This window comes from Patiria miniata, unplaced genomic scaffold (assembly GCF_015706575.1).
Source record: "Patiria miniata isolate m_02_andy unplaced genomic scaffold, ASM1570657v1 HiC_scaffold_1, whole genome shotgun sequence".
Lineage (NCBI taxonomy): Eukaryota > Metazoa > Echinodermata > Asteroidea > Valvatida > Asterinidae > Patiria > Patiria miniata.
Genome location: NW_024037047.1, coordinates 1,239,265 through 1,251,723, shown reverse-complemented (window position 1 = coordinate 1,251,723; position 12,459 = coordinate 1,239,265). Strand labels below are relative to the sequence as shown.

The 12,459-nt window shown below is 39.5% G+C and overlaps 1 protein-coding gene across 1 annotated transcript; it reads left to right on the top strand.

Moving 5' to 3' along the window:
• The first annotated feature begins 3,241 nt into the window (after positions 1-3,241).
• Positions 3,242-11,424, top strand: LOC119736084. The gene is made up of 5 exons (XM_038210127.1): positions 3,242-3,491; positions 4,068-4,149; positions 7,491-7,559; positions 8,345-8,446; positions 10,325-11,424. Exons 1-5 carry the CDS (start codon positions 3,384-3,386, stop codon positions 10,459-10,461), a joined length of 498 nt encoding a protein of 165 aa, XP_038066055.1. The 5' UTR covers positions 3,242-3,383; the 3' UTR covers positions 10,462-11,424.
• Positions 11,425-12,459: the final 1,035 nt, after the last annotated feature.

The window sequence follows — 12,459 nt, the reverse complement described above, 5'->3', positions numbered from 1 at the left end:
CACTAGATGGCAGTAAGCTCGATAAAGTTGATGACTTCAGGTATCTGGGCTCCTACACCAACACAGCTCATGACATCGAGTGTAGAAAAGCTCAAGCTTGGTCTGCTCTGTTCTCACTGACCAAAGTATGGAGATCCTCAATCTCCAAGACCACCAAACTTAACATCTTCAAGACCTCAATAGAATCCATCCTCCTCTACGGTTGCGAGTCCTGGACCCTGACCAAACAGATCTCTGCATCCATTGATGGCACCTATACACGGATGTTGCGGGCTGTACAAAACGTTTCTTGGCAACAACATCTCCCTAACTCTGTTCTGTATGGTGCCCTTCCCCCTATCTCCACCACCATCAGACAGCGTCGCCTTCGGCTAGCCGGTCACGTTTATCGACATAATGAGCCAGCTAGTCAAGTTCTCCTCTGGAATCCTGAAGCCCCTCGACGAAAAGGTCGTCCCAACATGACCCTGAAAACATCCATCGAGCTAGAAACGGGTCTGAGTGGTCCATCTCTTTCCAACACTATGCTCGACAGGGACAGTTGGGCCCAACTCATCAAATCATCATGAAAATGAATGAATGAAGAAGACGATATTGTTGATAGAGACTGAAATACCAGGCAGCTTTGAACAATTTTGGCCACCAAATGGGAAGAGTGTCTTTTCGTCTTTGGAATAAATGTATATCCGTGCATTCTAGACAGACTTGCAGTTCAGAATTTGTCAGCATAACTGCTGCTTTAAAAGTCTAAGGGTTTGACAATTTGTTTCAAGAACAACACAGATTTTCTGTGCATGACATGTCAAAACAATCACGATCGATTTGGGGACGCTGAATGAACAAGGGGGCCAGCTGCTGCACACAGAATTCAATCGAGCAGGGTGCATAGTCCATGGCATACGTGATGATCTGCAGAGCGAGGGTACTGTCGATAAATAAAGCAATGATCACATCAGCACCGCATCAGAGATACGGGCCAGCATCCTGAAGACCTGCAACCCAAAAGCCATACAAGTCGAAAATAAATCAAAATACTTACATGTAAATGCATGTACATCACAAACAGTTTTGTCATTTGTTTCATGCCTGGTCAACACAGAATTCGAAATACATTTCCATTACGTGTTTTGGGAATCGGCAAAAAGTCAGTATTGACAATTAAATCATAAAATTCACGCTCACAAATACGCATGCAGTGCAGACATGCAGACAAACACTTCAAGTTTGTATCGTGTGTGTATGCGTGGTCAGGCATTATTCTACAGCTTAATGCCCAATTTTGTATTTTTTTTAAGGATGTCTGAACGTTGTAAATTGGAAAATGCATTCAATTCAAAGTTTTCTGTTTCTATGAAGAGTGGACCCAACACAAGGTTGATACATGTACACTGTGAATTCCAATACTGTTTGCGTGCATCGGTGTACACAAGACAACCTGTTGAACATACATGTATATGCATTTTTATGCACATGTAAAATCGAGGATTTGCATATCATTGTTATCAAGTGACAAGTAGCCAGTGAAACAAAAAAAAACACAGTGCTCACCGGATTTGCAGCTGAACTTTCTGTGCACCTACAGCCGGGTAGTTATGGCTTGTAATGTACGATATAGAGCTTGGGGTACAGCGGGTACAAGTGATACAGCACACAAAATTAGAAGTAGTGTGCTCAAGTCAAGGGGATGTCTTCAATCACCAGCCCCCGTAGCAATCACCCGTAGCAATCTCAGCATCCGTGGCCATTTCAACTGCACCGGGATCAGGATGAGACCTTATATAAAGAACAATTCAAACATAAGAATGGACATAAAGTGCACACAATATTTATGTTTCTAAACAGTTGCTACATTTAACACAATGTTTAACTGCTACCACGGCATGTTTGTTCCCTGATCTAACAGTGTTAAAAGACATGATCTTTGGCTATTGGAACCATGCAGACTGACTATCAACCGAATGGTTCTTTGTTTGGAACGTTTATTTTACTTGAAAAACATTCCTTTTTAAAAGAATGATGTCGTTTAATGTGGTGGTCTACCCTACTATAATTCTAGGGCTGGGGTCCGTCCTTGATTAAACACAGATGAAACTGGACACCAGTCCATCACTTCTCGATCACTACGGTTTATTACCAATCGGATGCTTGGTCAATCATAGAGGTAGGAATAGAAAAACCCCAAAACAAAACCCTGAAACAAAAAAATAAGTATTGCCTATTTATTACATAATACACAGTTTCATAATCATATCTGGGTTCTAGACACACTTTTAGTTCAATAATCGTCTTCAAAAATAATAATAAATATATATAAAACCTTACCCCAGGGTCAGTCAGTCCCAAGTGTTAGGATGTCTCAATGCATGTACATGGAGTGGTGTACATTCTGTACTGTGAAAAACACATAGAACTACATGGTTAAACACATGTACATGTGGCCTACGCAGAAAGTTTCATTTTGTACCTCACGTGGCTGCAAACTTTACACAAATAAAACGATCAAAGGAAGCTGTAAAGTGGGTCTATGTATCTTGGCTTAATAAATACTCACTTCCTGGAACTTTAGTCCCCCGAAATTACAGGAAGCAGGGTTGTCATTCCTGAGTTCCTGACATTAGCGTACAGCATTCTCCTACATGTGTCCGAATTTCTCATTGATCGCCCACTCGAGCTCTCCGCAAAATGATTTCTCATTGAGGGAAAGTCCCTCCGCACGCAATCGCGGTGCCCATAGAGAAAAACAATAAACACACCATGGTCCAGTGCACTAGTGTCCTTCATGCTGCAATTTCCTTACATTATATTACATTCATCCTTCGGCGGTTCCTGTCAAGTTTCTAGAATTTCGTGTGAAATACCATATTACATGAAATATATATTGCTAGTTTAAATTACTTGTATGTAGATGGGTGTTACTTCGTGGTGTTGGTGACGATTTCGTTACACTGTCTTCATTCTTTTCTTCACCTTTTTATGGCCAGGTCAACAAGAAGAAGGCTAACGTTATGTCCTCTTATCTATGATGTCTGCGCTAGTTCCATTTTGACGGGTAACAAAAACAAGCATTAAATCGCTATTGTATGGGAACTTGAGGTCGTCTGCCTGTCACAATGCTTTTACCAGCGTCGAATAGAGTTGGCGCAAGAAAGAGGCTTTAATTTGAAGCCATCAACAAAGAAGAACGATTTGGTCATCCGTAATAAATCCACGACTTCTTAACAGCGGACCATTGTGTCTGTGTAAAAGTTAAAAAAGGACCACAATTTGGCATTGAAAGGTGTTTTATAAGCTGCAGCTACAGTGTGCTGTACATCAGTTGGTGCACGCAGTCGTCACTGTGAAGTTAGCTACTCGTCCCTTCTGTAGATTGTCTTGACTGCTTGATGAAGATGATGATGCGATCTGTTCCCGTCTTCGTGTTTCTAGGCCTCTTGGTCTTCCAGGTCGCCCTTGCCTGGCCGGAGCGTCGCACCTTCGACGAGTTTCCAGAAGTAAGTTTCATTCACTGTTCATCTTCCACATTGTTTGGTGTCTATGCAATACATGTATAATCATACGAAATGAAAAGTAAATGTGGATGGAGTCTCCAAAAAGCAACTGCTTGTCGAGTACGGATCACCATTAAAATTAATTAACAATTACATTAACACAATTGTATTCCCAATAAATACACATACAATAATACAGTAAACCAGAAAGGATAGTAAGCCATGCAAGTTTCCCTTAATTTGCCTGCTTCATTTGCCCTGCACTGGAAGTATACGCATTCACACTGTTCAAAAGAAATACAGATAATAAAGTGTAGGGCGGGTGCAACCTTGCTTGCACATATTAAAGTGTATATTAGATTCCGTTTTGTCTGTCTTTGCAACTGCCGCTGATCTGAGGTTTCGGAGACAGATGATAATTAATCCCACTGCATGTTGTTGCTTGGTTCCATGTACGCTCAATTTTTGTAAACACTAGTCCGTGAGTTTTAACTTCCTCCAATCTACATGTTGTGACTAAATTAAACTACACAATATGTTGATTGATTGTGCACATATCTCGATTTCGTGTCCGATCAGCAAAAGCGTAACGATGAGAGCAAACTGATGGATGAGCTGGTCTCCCGCCTTCTAGACAACAAACGAGGTGCTCTCAAGCCAGGTAGGTTATTAGCCTACAGATTTTGGAAAGAATGGTGCAACCTGACGCCGCTCTTTTCTTCATTATTATCTCAATGAAGGGCAGTCATTGCAAAAGTGATGATAACACATGATTCCGGGACTGCATTTAGAAAATACTTCATGTACTTAGAAATGTGTCTTAGCCCTCCAAAAACTTTGTACGCAATCACCAAAGTGGCGACAGGTTGCAACATTCTTTCCAAGATTTCTTTTGGATTGAGACTTTTAAATGCGTTGCAAGTATTGAATATTGGGGCCAAACGTCCAGGAGTGTTTATGATCATGAAAACGATGTGTTTTGACGTAATTATATAGGTATGACATATCTGTAAAGGGTTTTACCCTTTTGTATTTCCCCTTGTTAACTATATTCCTCGGGGTTATCTGAATAGTAGACCAGCCAAAGTGAAATATTACACTTTGGACGGCATTTTGTGGTTATAGCAGGCAACCATGCCAGATCAATCAGTCAAAGGATGTAGAAAAAAATATAGGTGGATGCCACCCTTAGTTTTGGCCAAACTATACCTAATTTGCATAAATTGTTCAGCCCCGCCGTATAATATATTTATTCCCATATTTGGGTATATATTCTCTTTTTTATTTTTTTGAAAGGTTTATTTTTGGAGAATTTACTTACTCACCCTTACTTAAGTAACACTTTCTGAAGCATATAAGTGAATGAGTAGTTAGTAGGGCATAGTAACCTCAGTATTGATGAGCTTTAAATTCACCTTGTTGCTTACCAGCACAGTATTCCCTATTAAAACCTTATGGAAAATTGCGTGAACAATGAAAGCATTGCGATATTTAGCTTAGTCCAACTAAAAAAAGTCTCCGGTGTCTAATATGGAGCTTGCCCAAAAAGTGGTGCGGCGACGCGGCTTTTTTTTTTTTTTTACCTGATTGTTTTGCTTCAAATGTCGGCTGATGACTGCAAATGGTCCTTGACTAAACTGAGTGCAAATATATGGGAGTCCAGAGAGGCCACATAAAGCTTATTCTCGACCATAAACCAATCTAAAAAGACGTTAAAATTGTGCAGCAGCAGGATTCCAGTCAAACCAGTGAGTTTGGCAGTTTTGAGACATCATCTTTCATTGAAAAAAAAAGTTTTCATTTTGCCGACGCGCATGGCTACGGCGACGCGCGCGCAAACCAGAAACCGGAGACTTTTTTTTTGGCCTTGGCAAACAAAAAGGGAAACCAGTTGGCTGTCCGTAAACTGGGCATAAAATTAGACGAAGGGTCGGCCAATGTGGGAGACTTGAATAAGTTCAATCGAAAATACCCCCCCCCCCCGCAAAAAAATGTTTTCTTTCCATTTTTTTTCCAATAATGTTTGGAATTTCCTTCAATATTTTCAAGTCCCCCACGCTAGACAATCGTTCACTAGTAAAAATTAGGTCAATTAAGGACACCTCTGTTTCCCCCGATTTTGATTGCTGGGCTAAATATCACAGCATTATTATTGTGCATACGATTTTCCATAAGGTTTTAACATGGTAACTGTGCCAGTAAGCAACTTGGTGAATTTGAAGCTCATCAGAACTGGGGTTTGGCGAGACTAATTCAAGATATCCGGAGACAAGGTGAATGCGCGCATCTTTGGGATACAATAGGTATCGGTACGTTTCTTAATTGCCCCTAAGGACATAATACGTACGTCCACGCATTTTTGTTATCTTCTCAGCGATGCCCGATTCCCTGTCACGTGACATAGCTATGAGTCCCTTTTGCGTTCAGGCTATGAATAGTATAGGAGGCGTGCACATTATACAAAGCCCAATACCTTGAACGAATAACTTAAGAAAGGGATGTATTGACGAAATTTCTTGCTGGGGCAAAGTGTTACTCCATTTACAGTGTATAGTGTTTGTCACAACATAGACAATAGAAGGAAGGGCCCGCAACTCAACACTAATTCCATAGAAGCTATTACCCAAAAATACCGTGAAGTTATTTACTAGAGAACTTTTCCACATTAGGCTGGTCTACTACAAAGTGAAGGTGTGCAATCAGACTGGGACCTTAAGTGCTCAAAACGATGCAAAAGAAGATCAGGCCAACTTTACTCACTTTTTAGCCAGCAAATTTCCCCAATTTTCATTGGACAAAGGGAAGCACCTCAGTATTCAACTTTAAAAGGGGACTTTTCTTCAATATTTGGCAGTGGCTTGCACATGAGCGGGAATTCAAGTGATTTCACAATGAGGCTGAAGACTAGACTTGTACATGTCTATCCATGGTCCAACTGTTTGAAAAGCCTAACTATTTCATTTATTGTGATTAGTCTGGTGCCTGATTTGGAGGAATGTGTAGAAATAGTGATCTACATGTAGTACCCGACATCCTTGATATTTCTGTTGGCGCAGTTACCTGACAGTTGATTGATGAAGTACTAAAGAGTTGTTGGACAGGACTGGTTGTTTCAGGTGTCAGTCTACTTTCTTGTATTGCATGTTTTCTATTACTTAAGTTTTGGGACTCTGATACACAATACTAACAGATCCAAATTTTCGGACTAGTGTGCAATTAATCATGGTACTTATGAAATTTGAAGATGATGGACATGCTCAATGAATGGGTGAAGATGATGGGCATGCTCAATGAATCGGAGGTTTGCACCATTTGAATGATATCTCTTTGTGAACTGCATGATTCTAAGAAGAACCAGTTGGTTTAACTCGATGTTTCCACAAGCTAGTCATAAGGAGACTGACGACTGTTGCTAATGTAGTAGTTCACGTTGTAGATGCTGAGGCTGCATACCGGTAAATGGGCCCAAATCCTTTCGCCAAACTCATGAATAAAAGTTTTACCCTCAAAATAGTGTATATCAGAGAGTTCTGAGAGCCATAAAATTGGGGAATTGAAAAGACATGGCAATGAACCTCTGGCCCAGACTTGGGATTCCAATTCTGAGCATTTTGGATACAATTGGGCTCGAAAGTGGCGCTATTTTGCCATGTCGTGGAGGGATCGTTTTTTAAAGATGGCTACTTTTCAACTTTAGAAAATAGTGATCGTCTTCTGTGGGTGAGAATATCTCGAAAAGTTAATGGTCAACGCCAAGAAAAATGAAAAGAAAATGAAAGCTAGATGACATGTCAATCATCATTTTCTGAGCAGCTTAATACCTGTGAGAGTTCTGAGTATTTATAAAAGAAGTTTGAAGTAGGGGCATTTAGCACCAGTGTCTTTGGGAATTTTAATACAAGGTTGCATACCAAAGTTTAGTGGACTGTGAAGGCAGGTGTTTATATAGTGACCGTTGAGGGCGTATCTGATTTTGATGGTTACTTTTCATCTTTTTTTCAGCTTGCGGTAAAGAGAAGGATTTCGAGTGTTGGGATGTTGGTTGTTTTGTTCTAATTGGAAAAGATATAGGTAAGGAATTACTGGTGTGCAGGGTGAATCAAAAGGAAAGTAACCTGAATTCAAGGTTTTTGTATGAGTAGGCAATTTAATATGATACACCAATCAAGCATGTCTTTATAGAGATGTTCTTCCACTCACTGGAAAAAAAGAAGAACTGAAATTGATCCGTGCTATCACAACTTATGAATGTTGAATAACTAAAATAACCCATGTTATTGCTGTCCATGAAATGCCATTGGTAGCTATTGAGCTGAGTGAGAATTACAGATTACACACGAGCATTTAAATACAAATAATATTCTAAAATAATATACATTTGTACAAATATTATTCTCTTTTTCAAATGAGTGCACGAACATATGTATCAAATTCGATTGCTTTTCAAGAAAAAAAAATCATTAATCTGGGTCACTTTCGTTTTGACTCCCTCTGTGCTCAATTCGTAAAACGGTAAATGATCAGTGGCGGACATCCGAGTTTTAATGAAATAGCCAATAGTATTCTATGCACATTACAATAGTAGGCTTTGCACAGTTAAAAGCCAAATGATGTATTTTATTTGTATATTTTCTAATGAAATTAAGCGAGTCAAATATGTTGAAAAATATTTTTCAAATTCGATTACTTTCTTTTTGACTCACCCTGTACGGGAAAGCGGCTTGGTGGGTGTATTCTTAAATGGGGTTCTGTTTTCTTTTCATTATTAGCAAATCATGCAGCACAATTCTTTTTGGGGAGAGTGTGATATCCATTGAACTAGTATCGATGTCGACTCATTTGTTTCTAACGTTTAGACGTGTTTATCGACTACTCGCCCATCGGTGGGTTGTATGTTTCACTTGAATACTACAAGAACGACTATGACATGGAAATCCTCATCGACGAAGAACTGAAAGGTAAACTATAGCTCATATATCTGACAAATGGGGGCGCTCTTTCAGACTTGGCTTTTTTTTTCAATCGCTTTCACACGGTAACGGCAACCATAAGGTGACAGTAGAAGTGAAACCGCACTGATCACAACGTTACCACCTTGTCCGGAACTAAATTAAACACACAAAGAACGTGTTGCATTCCATTAAACGTTAGCAATGCATGTTTAACGCGGATTTCATTTGAATGCATTTTTCTCATCGATGAAAGCGTACGTATTGTGTTCAACTAGGAAGATGTGAATTTTCACTGGAATTACTCGAATAACACACGAATGAACGCAAATGACTCAAGAAGTCATTCATCTGTCACAAGCAATTTTTGGTATAAAGGACTGCGAGCGAACCCGCTCTTATGTCAAAAGATAAAGTTGGTTCAAAATTGGTTAAATATAAAATTTCAAAATAAGTCATTCTTACTTGACATAATATTAAAGAACAAAGACTGGGCTTTCCAATAGTGTTTGTTTGTGCCACTTTTATGCATGGACAGAGTTGTTTCGAGTACTGTGCCATGCTGTCTTGAAGCTCACAAAAGGTTGCAACTTGGCAAAAGAAACAAACTCGATTTTTGTGTTCCGCAGTAAACTGGAGTTATCTCTGGATTGACAAAAGCAAATGAGATGAAACAAAAAGTATTGGAGAGCCTGGTCTTTTTTCTTTAATGTGATGCTCAAAACGACTTACTTATGTTGAGATTTAATATTGAAAAAAAAAATCGTTTTTGATTGTACCATATTTTTTTTTGAGACAGGCTGTAGTTCACTCCACTATCCACTAGGCCACTGTGGCAGCTCAACGAGAGTCGTTCGTTGAAATGCTTTAATGTACATGCATGACTGAGTGATAGCAATAGTGTGAATAATAGCAATTTCTTGTGAATAAACACCGAACTAGCTGAATAATCATGATCCATTGACGATGCTGCACATAAAATTTGAGATTTAGCAGGCACAATAAGAGGGTGTTATTCGATAAAGTCTTCTGTATTACACCAACCCAAACAGCGTCCTTCAACTGTATCGGCCATATCTCAAATGGGCTAAGAAACGTGATGTTTTCATAAAAAGTCCAACCCATATGCCGAAAATCTGCGCACCGAAGTTAGGCCTTCACACTCAAATTATTCAAGAGAGTTCCGAAAGCAGTGGAATTAGGGCCTATTGGTGCAATTTTGGGCCTATTTTACTTGTGGTCTGCATCCGTATCTACCCAACTCAAATGCCCTACTTTTGCGTCACTGGTGGTACGCAGAACGTGGCGTAAGTTCACAGCGCCACACTTTGTTTACAATGTGCACTTTCCTATGGAGCCAGGTGGGGCTCACGGTCCACTGAGCATCAAAGCAAAACACACACTTCAACAAAGTATGACGTCATAAGTACACAAGCTTATTGGAGGATCAACCTGTCTTCCAGGATTTTTGCCGTCCCCTATCTCTGCTCTCGATCCCACAAAATAATTGATGTTATGCTTTTTGCTGTGTATGCTCATTAACTAAATGTCAATCAGTGTATGAACTAATACGAGCGAGAAAAGCTGACAAAATCAGGTGAAAATCTAGCTCATGCTCAGTCTTTAACTTTCCTGTATTTTGTTTGTAATGAAGAACTAATAATTTACGCTCACATTTCTTAATTCAGTGGCGTATAAGCAGGGTCCTCTTGAGGGGTGTGGAACTAGGGATTCTTATTCTGGAGGCGGCAAAACTGGTTTGTCTTGGTATTCTCAGGAGGCGCAGTCTGAAAGTTCCCCTTTGTTTGCATTGCTAAGTGATGTTATCTGACAGAAAAATATTAGCACAGTTTTCATACTAATTTTGTTTTCTTTATTTAAACCAAGCGTCCGATCTGTCCGAATTGCTTCCATACTCCAAGAAGTTCAAATACAAGAGAAAGGTTTTTACGTTGACCATCCAAAACATCGTGCTTGGAGGAGAAGACTCGGATGCAGTCATAACTGGGGTGTGCCTGGAGTAATGACACAGACTACACCGCAGCCGTAAAGAAACCGACTATTGGACCAGGAACCGACCATGCATTTGAATGGGATTTCTTGAGTTTTGTTTTATGAGTTTTGGGATTTTTCTATCAACAGCCTTAGATTCTTACATTAGGTATTCATATACTTATCGTCACTGATATTCTCCGGGGCTCGTTCTTCCACTAAATTTCTTGTACCAAACCACCTGCGTTTTTATCAGCTTTGGCATTCTTTCCTTTCATCATAAATCTAGTAATTCGTAACGTTTTATTACACTATGAGCCTTATTCACGAAGTCGGCCATTTTTGTTGAGTTCCCTGAATGTATATCATTATATTGTTAACTGTTGAATGGGATGGCGCAAGACTATTTTGCAGGCACAATGCAGCCTTATTTTAATGTCATTTCTTTTTGAAATACGGCTTTAAACATTAGTGAAGGTTTAATTACACACTTTGTATTATTAATTGAAGCAGATTGGAATTTATCGTAAAATAACTTGCTTTTATTTCTCTTCGCAAGTTCCAAAATTTAAGATTATACCTAACTTCCAATGTATGCACTGTATGCACTGGGGGACGGGGTTGCATTGGGCCTACATGTGATTGTGAATGAGAAATATTGAGCCCTTGTTATTGCAAAGGCCTAAGCGTCGCCCTTGTTGAACAAAGTTTATTCGATTACGAATAGACGCTAAATCCATTATAACAGAGCAGTGAAATTCATGCATTCCAAAAAACATGGCTTTCTTTGCGTTGTGTTTCTCGAAAAACATGCTCAGTATGATTGAAAGGTCAAATTATAACGGAAGAAGATATTCTAAACTTCACGTTTGTGAAAAATCGCCGTCATTGATTCTGAAACATCAATACTGGTCACTGGTAAAACTGACCTTATAGTCGGGAAGAAATCATTCGAAAACGTCCCCAAATCTATATATTAATCTCAATTTCTAAGAATCTCCTCAAGTTGTTAGTTCACTAGTAGTTGAACATTTGTATCAACTAAGTATATTCCGAATTTCAGCTGTATCTGTAGCTGCAAATGCTTGTTACACCTTGAACTGTCTCCGAGGTAAATTTTGACGAGGATTAGTTTGCTGACCGAACTAGCTCAGGAGCATAGTTTTCAGGTCGGCTAATTTTGGGGAAACAATGACGAAGTGCGGATTAGTATATGTTCATTAGTGTCACTCGACATAACTTCACGTGGGTCTCGGTATCGACCAATGGAAGCTGGCAAAAAGGGTGATATTTATTAATTGATAACTCGCGAAGGAGGCTATTCTGCAATTTTTTACTGCACAGCATAATGGATAGGAGCCTTATTAATATTGATGAGGCTTGACAAGATTGACAGATATTGCAAATACCGGTGATACAACTTTTACAAATGCACGTAGCCAAGCCTATTTTTCCAATTTAAACGAAAAGTACTAAACATATCCAAGTTTCTTGACTGACTTTTTTTTGGTATCGGGCGAAAACTCACAATTCTTTTACCAGTTTCTTGTTCTAGCATCAATTGTTTGTTATATCAGAACTTTGTACTAAGAGGAACATCAGTCCCATTCACTGTGCACATACATGCACAGTCGGGAGCAAGGTTTTATGTTTGTTATATTATAATTTTGTATTAACAGAGTTTGTACTAACGAGAGTCGACTGTATGATAAAAACGAATGTTATGCGCGTCAACAAACATGATGACGTCACTGTCTGTCTCATGTGTTTGAAGTTTTCAGGTGTTTACCTGTCTCACGTCTTCAGTGGCGTATGGGGGGCATTTTGCAATGCCCTGGTTGCATTTTGACGGCGTGCTTAAAAAAAAAAGATTTTTAAGACGCTCCATACGCCTCTAGAGTAGGGTCGTAATCCCCCCCCCCCCCCGTCAAAACGATATGGAGACGCTTCTGCATTTATGCTTCCTTTTCGAGTAGTTGCGTCTCTCTTTTCCAAGACAACTTTCAAGGACGAGCGAAAATCAGCTCTAA

Coding starts and splice junctions, on each gene's coding strand:
- LOC119736084 (XM_038210127.1), top strand. CDS start 3,384: ATGAAGATGATGATGCGATCTGTTCCCGTCTTCGTGTTTCTAGGCCTC. Junction 3,492..4,067: donor CCTTCGACGAGTTTCCAGAA/GTAAGTTTCATT, acceptor GTGTCCGATCAG/CAAAAGCGTAACGATGAGAG. Junction 4,150..7,490: donor ACGAGGTGCTCTCAAGCCAG/GTAGGTTATTAG, acceptor TCTTTTTTTCAG/CTTGCGGTAAAGAGAAGGAT.